Source organism: Vespa velutina, chromosome 13 (genome assembly GCF_912470025.1).
Source record: "Vespa velutina chromosome 13, iVesVel2.1, whole genome shotgun sequence".
Classification (NCBI taxonomy): Eukaryota; Metazoa; Arthropoda; class Insecta; order Hymenoptera; family Vespidae; genus Vespa; species Vespa velutina.
The window spans coordinates 2,542,117-2,554,552 of NC_062200.1; the positions used below are offsets into that span (position 1 = coordinate 2,542,117).

General features: G+C 31.3%; 3 protein-coding genes across 7 annotated transcripts in view; all 3 read right to left on the reverse strand.

Moving 5' to 3' along the window:
* Positions 1-150: 150 nt before the first annotated feature.
* Positions 151-3,497, reverse strand: LOC124953935 (exosome component 10). The gene is made up of 4 exons (XM_047506023.1): positions 1,181-3,497; positions 576-1,084; positions 310-475; positions 151-210 (listed from the first exon to the last, which is right to left on the reverse strand). Exons 1-4 carry the CDS (start codon positions 3,083-3,085, stop codon positions 157-159), a joined length of 2,634 nt encoding a protein of 877 aa, XP_047361979.1. The 5' UTR covers positions 3,086-3,497; the 3' UTR covers positions 151-156.
* A 155-nt stretch (positions 3,498-3,652) lies between these two features.
* On the reverse strand, positions 3,653-7,646 carry LOC124953938 (popeye domain-containing protein 3-like). Its single transcript, XM_047506031.1, has 8 exons — positions 6,591-7,646; positions 6,422-6,487; positions 6,143-6,277; positions 5,834-6,015; positions 5,524-5,763; positions 5,305-5,457; positions 5,078-5,222; positions 3,653-4,698 (listed from the first exon to the last, which is right to left on the reverse strand). Exons 2-8 carry the CDS (start codon positions 6,474-6,476, stop codon positions 4,523-4,525), a joined length of 1,086 nt encoding a protein of 361 aa, XP_047361987.1. The 5' UTR covers positions 6,477-6,487; positions 6,591-7,646; the 3' UTR covers positions 3,653-4,522.
* Positions 7,647-7,797: 151 nt separating this feature from the next.
* The window catches only part of LOC124953936 (J domain-containing protein DDB_G0295729-like), a 21,083-nt gene continuing 16,444 nt past the window's right edge, over positions 7,798-12,436 (reverse strand). For all 5 annotated transcript variants that reach the window (XM_047506029.1, XM_047506025.1, XM_047506028.1 and 2 more), the window contains 6 exons: positions 11,863-12,011; positions 10,042-10,288; positions 9,518-9,876; positions 9,266-9,441; positions 8,884-9,074; positions 7,798-8,681 (listed from right to left, as the gene is read on the reverse strand). In XM_047506029.1, the coding sequence (XP_047361985.1) occupies positions 8,390-8,681; positions 8,884-9,074; positions 9,266-9,441; positions 9,518-9,876; positions 10,042-10,288; positions 11,863-12,011 (1,414 nt within the window). In that variant the 3' untranslated portion in view covers positions 7,798-8,389. The remainder of the gene's footprint in view (positions 8,682-8,883; positions 9,075-9,265; positions 9,442-9,517; positions 9,877-10,041; positions 10,289-11,862; positions 12,012-12,436) is intronic.

Below are 12,436 nucleotides of genomic sequence, written 5' to 3' on the forward strand. Positions count from 1 at the left end.
ATATATATATATATATATATATATATATATATATAATAATAATAATAATATATACACAAATGGTTTGTTATGTTTCAATGTATAATATTATATATTTTTAAACGAAAAAATAATTCAAAAATATATATATATATATATATATATATATATATATATTTATGTAGTCAGATTTTGCTTCTTTTTCTTTCGTTTATTTTTTTTCTTGCCCTGCTATAAAAAAGAAAGAAGAACGTTAATTGTTAATAAATTTTATGCATTGATATAACTATCTTCATATTTATAAAAATATACACATATATAAATCCTTACTTTTGGCTGCACAAAGTTTGCTTGACTTGTTCCATCATTAATAATACTACCACCTTGGAAAGCTTTATTAAAGTCAACAGATTTATAGTCGAACTTTTCTACAGGAAGCATTCCTTTTTGTCTTAATTCTTTTTCATTTGCTTTTTTTTCTCCTTTCTTACGTGCCCTATAAAGCAAAATAAAAAAAAAAAAAAAAAAAAATAAATAAATAAAATAAATATATCAAGATTTATTTACATGGATATAAAAATGAGTATCAATTATACCTTAAAGGTTTAATAGTATCATTCTGCAAATTTTGATTATGTGAGACATTTTGTACAGTTATTTGTTTATTTTGTTCATTCGTTGTATCTGTGTTTATAAGTAATTCTTTATTCACACCTTGCATTATCTTCTTGTTTAAAGAAGGAATTGGTGTAGACAAGTTACTATCAGATCGTTCATCCGATGAATCTCTCACAGATAAATTTCTTTTTCTTTTTCTTCCAGGCAAACAAAGAGAGAAGATTTTGTTTTTTCTACGACATGAACTTTGACCCGATGTAGTTTGATCGGGAAGAGATTTCTGATCAGTCTTAAATGTAGGCGAAGGTGTATCTTCGATTTTCGATTTATTTAATCTTTCTTCTTCTTCTTTTTCTTGCTTTTGTCTATCTTGTTCTTCTTGTTTAGCTATCACAGGTATTACACGTTTGTATCTTTCAAAGGGACTAATGAATATAAATTTTTTCTTTCTATTTTGTTCCATTTCATTAGAAGTTGATTGTTCATTCTAAAAAATTAAAAATAATATTTTTGTTTATAATTTATAAATATATTATTTTTTTAACTTATATAATATATAGTAATTATAAATATTAGAAATTACCTCAGATGAGTTTGGACTATCAAATACTGTAATGCTATGTTTTACATTAATATTGCTATTTAATATTTTTTCTATTTCTAATTGATTTAATTGATCTAACAGACAAGGTAAATCGGCTCTGGCTTCTGTACCACTTGGTATATCGTGAGGAGAATAAGTCCAAGCTTCTGAATTTACCGCATGATTTTCTCTAACAAATCGTTGTCTAATATCAGTTTCTTTCACTGGTTTTATTAAAGGTTGATCTCGTGCTTTAAGTATGATCTTATGAAGTTTTAATAAGTTTTGCCGAAGCAATGGTGGAATAGGATTACAACAAGCCAAAATCCCTTGCATTTCACGTGGTAATGTCTCAGCTATATTTAAAAGCATATGATTTGGTAAAACATAACCAGTGCTATCATCTTCCTCTCTAGCCGTCATGTCTCTCCACTTATGTAATTCTTTCAAAGCATAAATTTGTTTATTATTAAAGAATTTTTGACTTTTCCTATACATATCCATATAACTTTCTTCTGTCCATATTGGCTTTACATAAGTTAATTTACATATCTCTGTACTTCTATCATATACAGCTTTTAAAATGTTAGTCTTCCCATTTGAAGAATCAATTAATGCATTTCTTAAAATATCTTTAATATGCAATAAATAATGCGTATCTTCTCTTGCATATTTTAAAAGTTCATCGGGTAAAGGTCTTATACGCCAATCAGCAAGTTGAAAATGTTTGTTCGGATCTATGTTACAAAATCGTTTCAAAAGATAAGCTAAACTTAAATATGGTAAATTAAGTTGTTTAGCAGCTTGATGGGTATCAAACATATTTACAACATATATAGACAGATCTCTTTGAAGCCATTGAATGTCAAATTCTGCTCCATGGAACACTTTTAGGATAGTTGATTTTGTAAAAATCTCATTAAGCTCATGTAATTCCGATCTTAATGTTAATGTATCAATTATATAATCAGTATCACCAGTTGATATTTGCATCAAACAAGTTATACCTTGAAAACTTCTATAAGAATGATGTTCCAAATCGACAGCAATCTCTTGATATCTTTTTAAATCATCTAATAAAATTTTGATGTCTTCCGGTTTGTTTATCATAATTAACGGAGTTTTATGTAATGTTTTATACTTAACTGGTTCACCTTTTTGTAATTGATTATCCGGAGGTTGAAATTTATTCAATTCAAATTCATAAGGATGACAAAATACCTCTCCATCTTCGGTTTCTTCTAAATAAATAGCTAATGGTTTTAAAGAATTTGGCTTATCTTTAATTTTAGGTTCCCAAGGTTTTAAACTATTATCAATTTTGTCTTTGAAAGTTAATTGTGGTCTTTGTATATTTCTTGCAGTCAATAGACGTACCGCTTGTGCAGTTTTAGATGTATCAGATAATTGTTTGTTATTTCCAGATGTTATAATATTCCAACTACCGCTGGTATCCTTCTTGGTTTGCGATACAACTAATTCTATTTCAGGATTTTTTAATATACCACATTCTTCATCCATACACAAGCCTGCCTTATCTAAAAACACATCATTTGCTTCTAATAAAAGTTCAAACTTTTCTTCTATATCACGTCCATCTATATTATCGCTCACTCCTGATATATTAATTATTTTTTGCATCATCTTTAATAACCTTTCCGAATTTTCTTTTCTTGCTTTATTAAAACTCGGAAAACATTCATAATAATTAAAGTTTTCTCCATTTGGTAAATTATTTGCTGCTTTGATTCCTTCTCTTATAGCATCGAATACTTCCTTAAGATAATCGTCGAACGTAACAAAACCTTCTATAACTTGTGTACTTTCGATATTTTTCTCTTTTTCAGTTTCATTTTCAATAATAAATATCTCATTATTATCATCCCAATTTTCTGTCGTTTCCATTGTATTAAATATTCACATGAATTTAATAAAAAATTAACATACGTTATTTTTAGGTTATGATTTCAATGCTGTACACGATATATTATAGTTTGGATTTGTGGCGCTTTTCTTTTTTCTTTTTGATAACAATCACCATGGAAATAAATTATTCATTTGTGGATGAACAAGGATCAAGTTAAAATATAAGTAATAAGTATATTAGAAAAATATATTGATTTCCTTCGAACTTCAGATATTATGGCGCCTCTTAGAAACATGTGAACAGACGACGCCATGAAATATTTTGACTTCACAGATGTTAGTCACTAATGTTAGAAAAACATGTAATACATTAACGTAAAATATTATCTTTGAAATTTTCTTTATCGTTGTGCGTAATACTTTAATCAAAAGATTAAAATAAATTTCGTAAATACATTGTATCGTGTTTCGTTATAAAAATACAATTATATCTATTGCAGCGTGTGTGTAAATTAAGTAATCAATTAATAGAAAAATATCATAACCTCTTTGTTCAAGATATTACAAGTAGACAAGGGAAAATGGAAAGAAAGATTCATTGGAAAATTATTATTTAAACCGTTTATTACAACAAAACGATGTATTATTATAGATGCTATACCGTGTAGACCAAAAACGAATCGATCGAACAGTCGATCGGTCGGCATATATTAACCACAAGAGACCGTACGAATTTGTTAAATTATTTATTGCTAATGATGAGCTCGTTCGTCGTGCAATTTAACCACATAGACACATGTATATATATATATATATATATACGTATACATACATATATATATATACATATACATATCAATTTATCTTTCTTAGTATTGACCATCTCATTGCATATCTGTTCACAATTGGATATAATAAAATATATATGTACATATACATACATATATATATCTCCATTAACAAACTTCTTTCTCTCTATCTAAAAGCACACAGCAAAACAATTGCAACGGCCGTCGATTGAATTATTAATTATTTTTACATTTTTCCGTTTTCATTACAAACGTAATAATCCACGTTTCCAATCGTTGTTGATTGGTTGAGTATATCCATTCTGAAGTTATAAATTAGTTTGGTGCATATTTTTACGCAACGTGACAAAGTTAACTTCTACCTGGTAATTGAAAAAATTTGCAGTCTTCTGTCGTACTCCTATTTGTTTTTTTTCTTTCTTCTCATTTTTTTTTCTTTTTTTTTCTTTTTTTTTTTTTAATGTTTACATTCTATAATGTATTCCTTCTTCCTCCTCCTCCTCCTCCTCCTCCTCCTCCTTTTCCTCTCTCCCTACCTCTTTCTCTTCGGCCTCTTCGGCCAATGTCGTTAAACTTCTCGCGTAATCATTTCGTAAAGGAGACAATTAGGTTCGATGCATTTTTGCTCGTCCATTGGACAATGGTAGCTTGCATGATAAGCGTACCGTCACTCCTCATCAACAATTTCACAACTATGATATTTGCTGGATGAATCCAACCAACTTTCTACACCACTTGAAGCGAGATCATCGCAGGACGGTAATTCCGGCAGGGGTTCCATGTTAGGTGCACCCTTTTTAGTTAGATTATTCGTCATTCTTTCTTTTGGTTTAGCACCAGCCACTAAAAAAAAAAAAAAATAGAATGAATGAAACGTGGTGTTTTGTTTAAAAACTTTCTTTTTTTTTCCTTTTTTTTCCTTTTTTTTTTTTTTTTTGGGGGGGGGGGGGGGATTATAAATTCAAAGGAATATACAGAGAGAATGAAGAGAGAGAGAGAGAGAGAGAGAGAGAGAGAGAGAGAGAGAGAGAGAGAGAGAGAGAGAGAGAGAGAGAGAGAGAGAGAGAGAGAGAGAGAGAGAGAGAGAGAGAGAGAGAGAGAGAGAGAGAGAGAGAGAGAGAGAGAGAGAGAGAGAGAGAGAGAGAGAGAGAGAGAGAGAGAGAGAGAGAGAGAGAGAGGAGAGAGAGAGAGAGAGAGAGAGAGAGAGAGAGAGAGAGTTTACCATTGTTGGACGTAAGATTGGTATCTTTTCTATGTATCAAAGTTTGTCTAGACGTTCGTGGACTTCTATGATCACCACTGAGCCCTATCCCAGCGTTAATAGTAGGCAATCGAATATCCAAATGCGAGCCTTTTTCTGTAACTATCTAACAAGTCGTCGAAAAATAATACGATTGTATTTTACATCGTTAATTTTTCGCTATCGTATCGATGATTATATCTCGTTACCTTATTGTTCATTGCATATAATTTTGTTGCAATGTCTCTTGCAACTAAAGTCGTTAAGACAGTTGCGAGATAAGCTTCTTTAACGAGGAGATACTCCAAGGCCGATCTTTGCCAATAAACGTATCTACAAGAATTGGCCGCAACTATCGAGACCTATGAACGAAGAAATATTACAAATATATATTTCATTTTAATAAGGAAGATTAACTATCATCGTACCTTAAATTTATCGTCTCTGGATGCTCTAGAACTTTCGAATTCTGGTGAGTCTAAAAATTCACAGGGTAGAATTGGATGTAAAAAGTTGGTGTCACTAAGAACGTTGACCCTACCACTGAGCAATAAACCCAGCCTGTCCGTTTTAGTTAAGTTTTGCATTGCATATGCTTCACCAGCATGAAGGGACATCACTGTTGCGAGTTCTGGGGATACTAGTCTTTTAAATTGCGCCCTTGATACCTGCTCGAATCGTATGAACGAGTAATAAACTATGTTTTTTAGATTATCGAATATAGATAATATGACTTACTTTAAACGGATAGAAAAGTGTATGATAGACCTCCTCTAATTCAGGATCGAATCTGACTGGTCTCATTTGATAAACAATATAAACCAATTGTCCAATATTTAACAATAAAAAGGTAAAGTTCCAAGAAAAGATATCTGGTGCACAGATCACGTGCCATGCCCATCCGGACAGCAGCATGAAACCTACGAAATAAAAACATTGATTTTTATCATATCCAATTAAAGAGAATATTTAAAAAAAAAAAAAAAAAAAAAAAAAAAAAAAAAAAAAAAAAAAAAAACTAGAAAGAAGAGAAGTAGACAAACATACCAACGATTAAAACGGAGTGCATAAACAATATACCCTTCTTTGAGGACGGTGCCGAGTAAGAGAGTGCAAAGCAGAAATTTGCTAATTGGAACAATATGTGTTGTGGCTGTTGCCATAGGCACAGTGCGGTATTACCTGACGAAGAAAGATATATTAGAATAAGATTTTCATTTGATGAATGAAGATGTTAATAGATTAAGAAAGGAAAGACTGAATGAAGGAAATTGTATATACGAGTAAAAGTATTGATATTTAACTGAATTATATTCCTTAACTGACCTATCGCTGTGGCGTTATACGAAGGCAAAGGATCGTGACCCAATCCTGGGCTCATCTTTGTGCGATCTTAAAAATGTACAATATATGTATATGGTAAGAAAGTAAGGAAGACGCTTTCTATTACTACTGCGTGCCCATGTTTGTTTTGGTTAAAGATTCTTTGGTTTACCACCGTTTTCACTCCTAAATCGCTTTACGGCGCATGTCTATAGTTCATGCGCATGTACAAATCCTTAAGGATCGATAATTTTCCTGATCAGATAGATTTAAACATATCCTGTTTAAATTTTTTACAAGTATATACTATTACCGACCATTATCAATGAGATCAAAAAAACAGTGTTCTACAATTATCAAATGCTTCTATACAATAGATAAAATATTACTATTATCTTATACTATTATCTGCTCAATAAATGAAACCAGTATATTATTATTATCGTTAGTTTTTTACTCAGAAATGTTTTAATACCGACGAATTTAATCGGGTCGTTAAAAGAGGAATCTACTATTATCTAGTATTATTACTCGATCGCTAAAACAAAAATCTACTATTAGCAAGATTTTTTCGATCGATAAAACAGGAATCTTCGTATTTGATTTAAGTATTTATAACTTTTAGTTAGAGAGATATTTCCATGTAAGTGGAAGATGTTTACGTTGATTCATTGAACTTAGTAATTTCATTCAATTGACTCTAGGCGACACACTAACCTATATAAATTCTGAGAATTTACGCGTCATTACTACCACTACTACTACTACGAACAGCAGGTATTATATGAATTACGAATGGAAATCTTTCATAGGCGATATCTTCTGAATGAAAAATCGTAGAGACTTGAAACAAATACCATTTTGAAATGTAATTTATTTTTTATTTATTTAAATATTGCAACAATATCGATATAATAAAATCGATTTTGTTATTAATTTTTATAATTGAAATTTTTCTTTTTTCTTTTGTAACAGGTAACGTAACTATAATAAAATCATTAAAATTTTTTATTTATAATTATGTAAATTTTATTTTATTTATTTGAAATAAGATATATAAGAACTATTAACAGCCGCCAATGTACGAAGTTGAAAGATAAAAACCCGAAAGATTTTTCTTTCGTAATAAGAACTTAACAGGGAAATATCTCCTAAACTAATAATTTTTCGATATACGAAGCAATCAAAAAGATATGATTCCATTTAAAAAAATATACTTCATATATCCTTACGACTTTTCACAGAAACGAAGTTTCTTCATATCTCTGAACAAAGCGGAGATATTTAAGGTGATCAAAATTATTACTCCACTCTGTATATATGTATACATACATAGCACATCCACTCCACACACACACACACACACAGACACAGACACATACACACACACAAAATTGATTTATTCTTATATACATACATATCGTGCACCTTATTGTAGTAGATTTCCCATATACAAATACAGAATTACCTTCCTATCGAACTCAATTCAATTTAACAAAAACACACTATCATTCCGATCTCATTCATCCAGCGTATTTTGAAAATACGTTTCATCAATGAAACATGTTTTTTTGTTTTTTTTTTTTTTTTTTCTTTTATAATAATCCTCATGCTTATATCATACGAACATTCACATTCGATCTTAATTTAATAACAATATCATTAAAGATTATCACTCTTCGTTGATCTTGAAAGATTCGAGAGCAACCCTGATAATAAGAAGGACGTCGGTAAGAAAGTTACCCTATGTTATCGACCGAGCACAAAATGATATGTAATTCTAAACAAACAAACAAACAAACAAACGAAGAAACAAACAAAAAAAAAGAAATTAAGAAAAAGAGAAAAGAACAAAAAAAAATCGCCAAGCAATTCGTTATATTAAAAAGAGAATCAGGTCGACGCCGTTACGTCTATTTTTGTTTTTGCTCCTTTTTTGTTCTAACACAAATTGAGAATATTCTAAATAACTTAATCGAGAATATTCAATTTACTGTTCGTTTTTCTCAATTGAGCTCGCCACGGTATTATCTGTCCATCATCGGAATCATCGTCCCTCATGTCGTTTCCCTTCTCATCCGCGTTATTCTCGTTCTTTTCCTCCTTTCGATTGTTGCAACCAGCAGCCGCTGGCGAAGTGTCTCTCTTCGACGTCGTCGTAATATCTATTTTTACGGTTGAAACGGCCGTCACGTTTGACTGAACATGATTGTTGTTGTTGTTGTTGTTGTTGTTGTTATTGTTATTATTGTTGTTGTTAATCCTAAATATATTATGATAAGAAGAAAAAACAAAAAAAAAAAAAAAACCATTTCTATTAATACTTAAATGTACCGTTTACTTAAATATCTACGTCAGTATATAGTTAAAGAGAAATACGTAAAAATGTAAATGTCAAAGTGTGATAATTATTAATTCTAAAAAAAAAAAAAAAAAAAAGAAAAAACTGGTTTTATCTGTCCTACTTTTTATCCTCGTTGTCCTTTTTTGCTAGCAACTGTCTCTTCCAAGGTGGTATCGCTTTCTGTCTCCTTTCTTCGTTTTCCCTAGCTATTTGCTCTTCTAATTCCTTTTTAGCTCTTTCCGCGGCCTTTCTCGCCAACATCTGCCTCTTCCATATAGGTATTACGTTCCCTGAACTATCCTTTTCCGGAATCTATCAATGAAAACGAAGAATAAAAACAAAAACAAAAACAAAGAAAGAAAATAAACGAATAAAACTAAAAATGGAAAAAGAAAAACAATAATTAAGAAAAGAGAAATTGTAGTGTAACTTTATTTCGACGCTAGACTATCATCTACTATTAGAATTAATTTAGATTTTCATTTTTTTCAATTATTACTCACTTGATCGACAAAATTAGACACGCTAAAAGCTTTGCTTATTTCCGATATTAAATTTTGTTCCTGTGTCTTTTCTACCTGCGCTCGTTCTACTTTAAGTTTCTTGATACCCGGTATATCCTTCGTTCTTTTCAATTCGGCTATCAGGTCTGTTTTTTGAATGAAAAATGGCTCCGACACTGTTCAAAGACAAAATGTCAATTATAATTCAAATGGATTATCACAGAATGATTATTCTCCTTCTATAAAACGTACCATTGGTCATTGAGGCGCTACGAGGTGGTGGCGCGGAAAACGTTTTAGTTGCATTCATTTTTGTATTAGTTCTTCTCAATTGAATACTCGTAAGATCCTGAATGCTAATGGTTGCCAATGGTTGCTGAGGTGACTTTGGACTTTCGGATTCGTTCGAGGGACTAGTCGTTGCGCCAGTACTATTAACGTTTGAAATACCACGGGATTTTTGTAATGGTGATAACGGAGGTGGTGGGGGTCCTGGGGGAGATTCCTTTTCCTTTTTTTCGTTCTTTTGTCTTTCTTCTTCTTCTTCCTCGTCTTCCTCTTCTTCCTCCTCTTCGGTATCCCTACCCTGACAATCTAAATTGTCCACAGATCTATAAAAATCATATCATTTAATCTTAGATAGATGATACCAGAATGTAACATGAAAATTTATTCATCTTAAAACAAAACAACGATTTAATCGTATAAATATACGTTAATACGTATTTATATATCATTGTAGGAATAATTAAATGACAATATAATATAATACAAACCTTGCTTTAGAAAGAGTATTCTTTGTGACGTTTTTACAAATACTTTTAAGATACTCCGATGGTTTCAAAAGAGTATCCGAATCAGCCGCGTTGGCAAACTTTGGCGGTATGAACGGTAACACCATATGTCTGTTTATCAAGTGAGACGACTGACTCGTCTTAATTTCCTCGACGTCCGCGGGTGGACTGGCAGGAGGAACTTCCGGCTGTTGATGCTCGCCGCAGGATACGTCGCTCTTGTTGGTCGCTGTTCCGAGACAGAGAAAAGTGGTGGCGGTGCGGGTACGGGGGCGGGGGCGGGGGCGGGGGCGAGAGAAAAAGAGAGAGGGCCGGGGAGGGGCGGGAGGGAGGGAGGGAAGGGGGTTTAGATTCATTATATCTCTGCTTAAGAGTCTTTACTCTACAAACTATACGCGCTATATGTTTGAATAAAAGTGTGCGTTTATGTGTATGCCCGGAGATTGACTTTGGTATATACAACACAAACTAAGTGAAATCTAGGTAAGTATATTATATGCCCGTTGATCGACATGGTCTAGTAAGTGTCCGTGCTCGTGATCCGCTAAGATATTTTTAATTAAAAGGCCAACGAATCACCCTAAATTGAGTGCCCCAATACGATTTACCAACTAGCATTAGTCTTGGTCCTAATTAGCGATCTCTCTCTCTCTCTCTCTCTATTACTCACGTCATCTTGCAATTAATTGGACGAATTAGTTATTATCGTTAGATTATTTATATATATATATATATATATAATTTTTTTTTTCCATGGAAATGCATCGTTATTTGTGTCCTTTTCTTTTGGGAATTTGCGAACGACGCTGTATTTCTATATTAAATTTTACTCGTTCTAACAGCTTACATGTATATTACTTAAGCGAGCTATTCTATAAAAATTTTCATCATTTCTAATCCTTCAAGGAGAAAACTTTTTTATAGATTAAAAAAAGGAAAAAAAAACAGAAGAGAAAAAAAAATATATAAATGAAAAAAAAATTATATATATATATATAACATGTTACCTGAATTAAAGTAATTTAATGTTTGATTATTTCTAATCTAACGTGAAAAAAAATTTCTGTATAGTAACGTATTATAAGATAAAAAGTATCTGTTTATGAACGGGAGCAGATATAAACGCGTATGTATGTGTATATATATATATATATACACATACACATTATGTATGTTTTTTATCAGACAATATTAGCGATGGTAAACGAATGCGGATGTATGCATGTATGTACGTACTTTACAAGGACGTGTAAAATTATTGGTAATTCTAATGCGGAAAAGAAAGGTGTCTGAGAGCTCGGACACAATATATCCACAAATATTTAAACACATACGCATATACGTACGCACACACGCACACATACACACATGAGATTCTGTCGAGCGAATCGACGAAATTATCCGGAATTTTTTCTTTCTTTCTTTCTTTCTTTTCTTTTTTTCTTCCTTTTTTTTCCTTTTTTCTTTTTTCTTTCTTTCCTTTTTTTTTCTTTTTTTTTTTTTTTTTTGTTCACGAGGACGCTTTCAACATAAAACTTCCAGAAATTCTTTGCTCAACGGAATGATGCGCTTGAACGATTTACTTCCTCTAATAATCTACGCCTTTAGATTAGGCTAAAATATCGATCATTATTAAATGCACTTCTTCGATACGATTATTTTTTATTTTTTTTCCCTATTTTTAATTTCTTTTTTCTTTTTTCTCTCTTTTTTTTCCGTTCTCTTCAAAGCGTTCATAAAATATTATAAGAGTAACAAACAATGACTGTCATTATTAATCATGAAGGAAAAGAAGAACGTTACCGTTTCCATTTTTGTTCTCTTGACTATTGTCACCAGGATCTTTCTTCTCGTTATTGCTTTCACCATTTTGCTTTGAATTCACGACCAATACTACGATGTCCTCTCTGTCTGGCGGTGGTGGTGGTGGCGGTGGTGGGGGTTTGACGAAACTAAAAAGAATAAAATTAAAGAGACAGAGAGAGAGAGAGAGAGAGAGAGAGAGAGAAAGAGAGAGAAAGATTTTATATTAGAAATATAATAAAATTATAAAAAATATTGTAAAATAACTCCGGTATATGTGGGAAATTAGTATTTTCCATTAATTTTATAGTTTTACAATTACCGTCATCCTGTATGAAAGTGTTACACGATATCCTCGTAAATATATTTTTTAATATTTCTTTTTTCCTTTTTGTTATTCTTTTCTTTTTATCATCCAACAGGACGATAGCAATCGATTCGTGGATGTCGTATCAATCGATACTTATATACCGGATGTATAATAATAGTGATAATGATGATAATAATAATAATCATAATAATAATAATCATAATAATAATAATAATAATAATAATAATAATAATCATAATAGGA

Coding starts and splice junctions, on each gene's coding strand:
- LOC124953938 (XM_047506031.1), bottom strand. CDS start 6,476: ATGAGCCCAGGATTGGGTCACGATCCTTTGCCTTCGTATAACGCCACA. Junction 6,016..6,142: donor GCACTCCGTTTTAATCGTTG/GTATGTTTGTCT, acceptor TTTATTTCGTAG/GTTTCATGCTGCTGTCCGGA. Junction 5,764..5,833: donor CACTTTTCTATCCGTTTAAA/GTAAGTCATATT, acceptor CGATTCGAGCAG/GTATCAAGGGCGCAATTTAA.
- LOC124953935 (XM_047506023.1), bottom strand. CDS start 3,085: ATGGAAACGACAGAAAATTGGGATGATAATAATGAGATATTTATTATT. Junction 1,085..1,180: donor ATAGTCCAAACTCATCTGAG/GTAATTTCTAAT, acceptor TTAATTTTTTAG/AATGAACAATCAACTTCTAA. Junction 476..575: donor GATACTATTAAACCTTTAAG/GTATAATTGATA, acceptor TTTGCTTTATAG/GGCACGTAAGAAAGGAGAAA.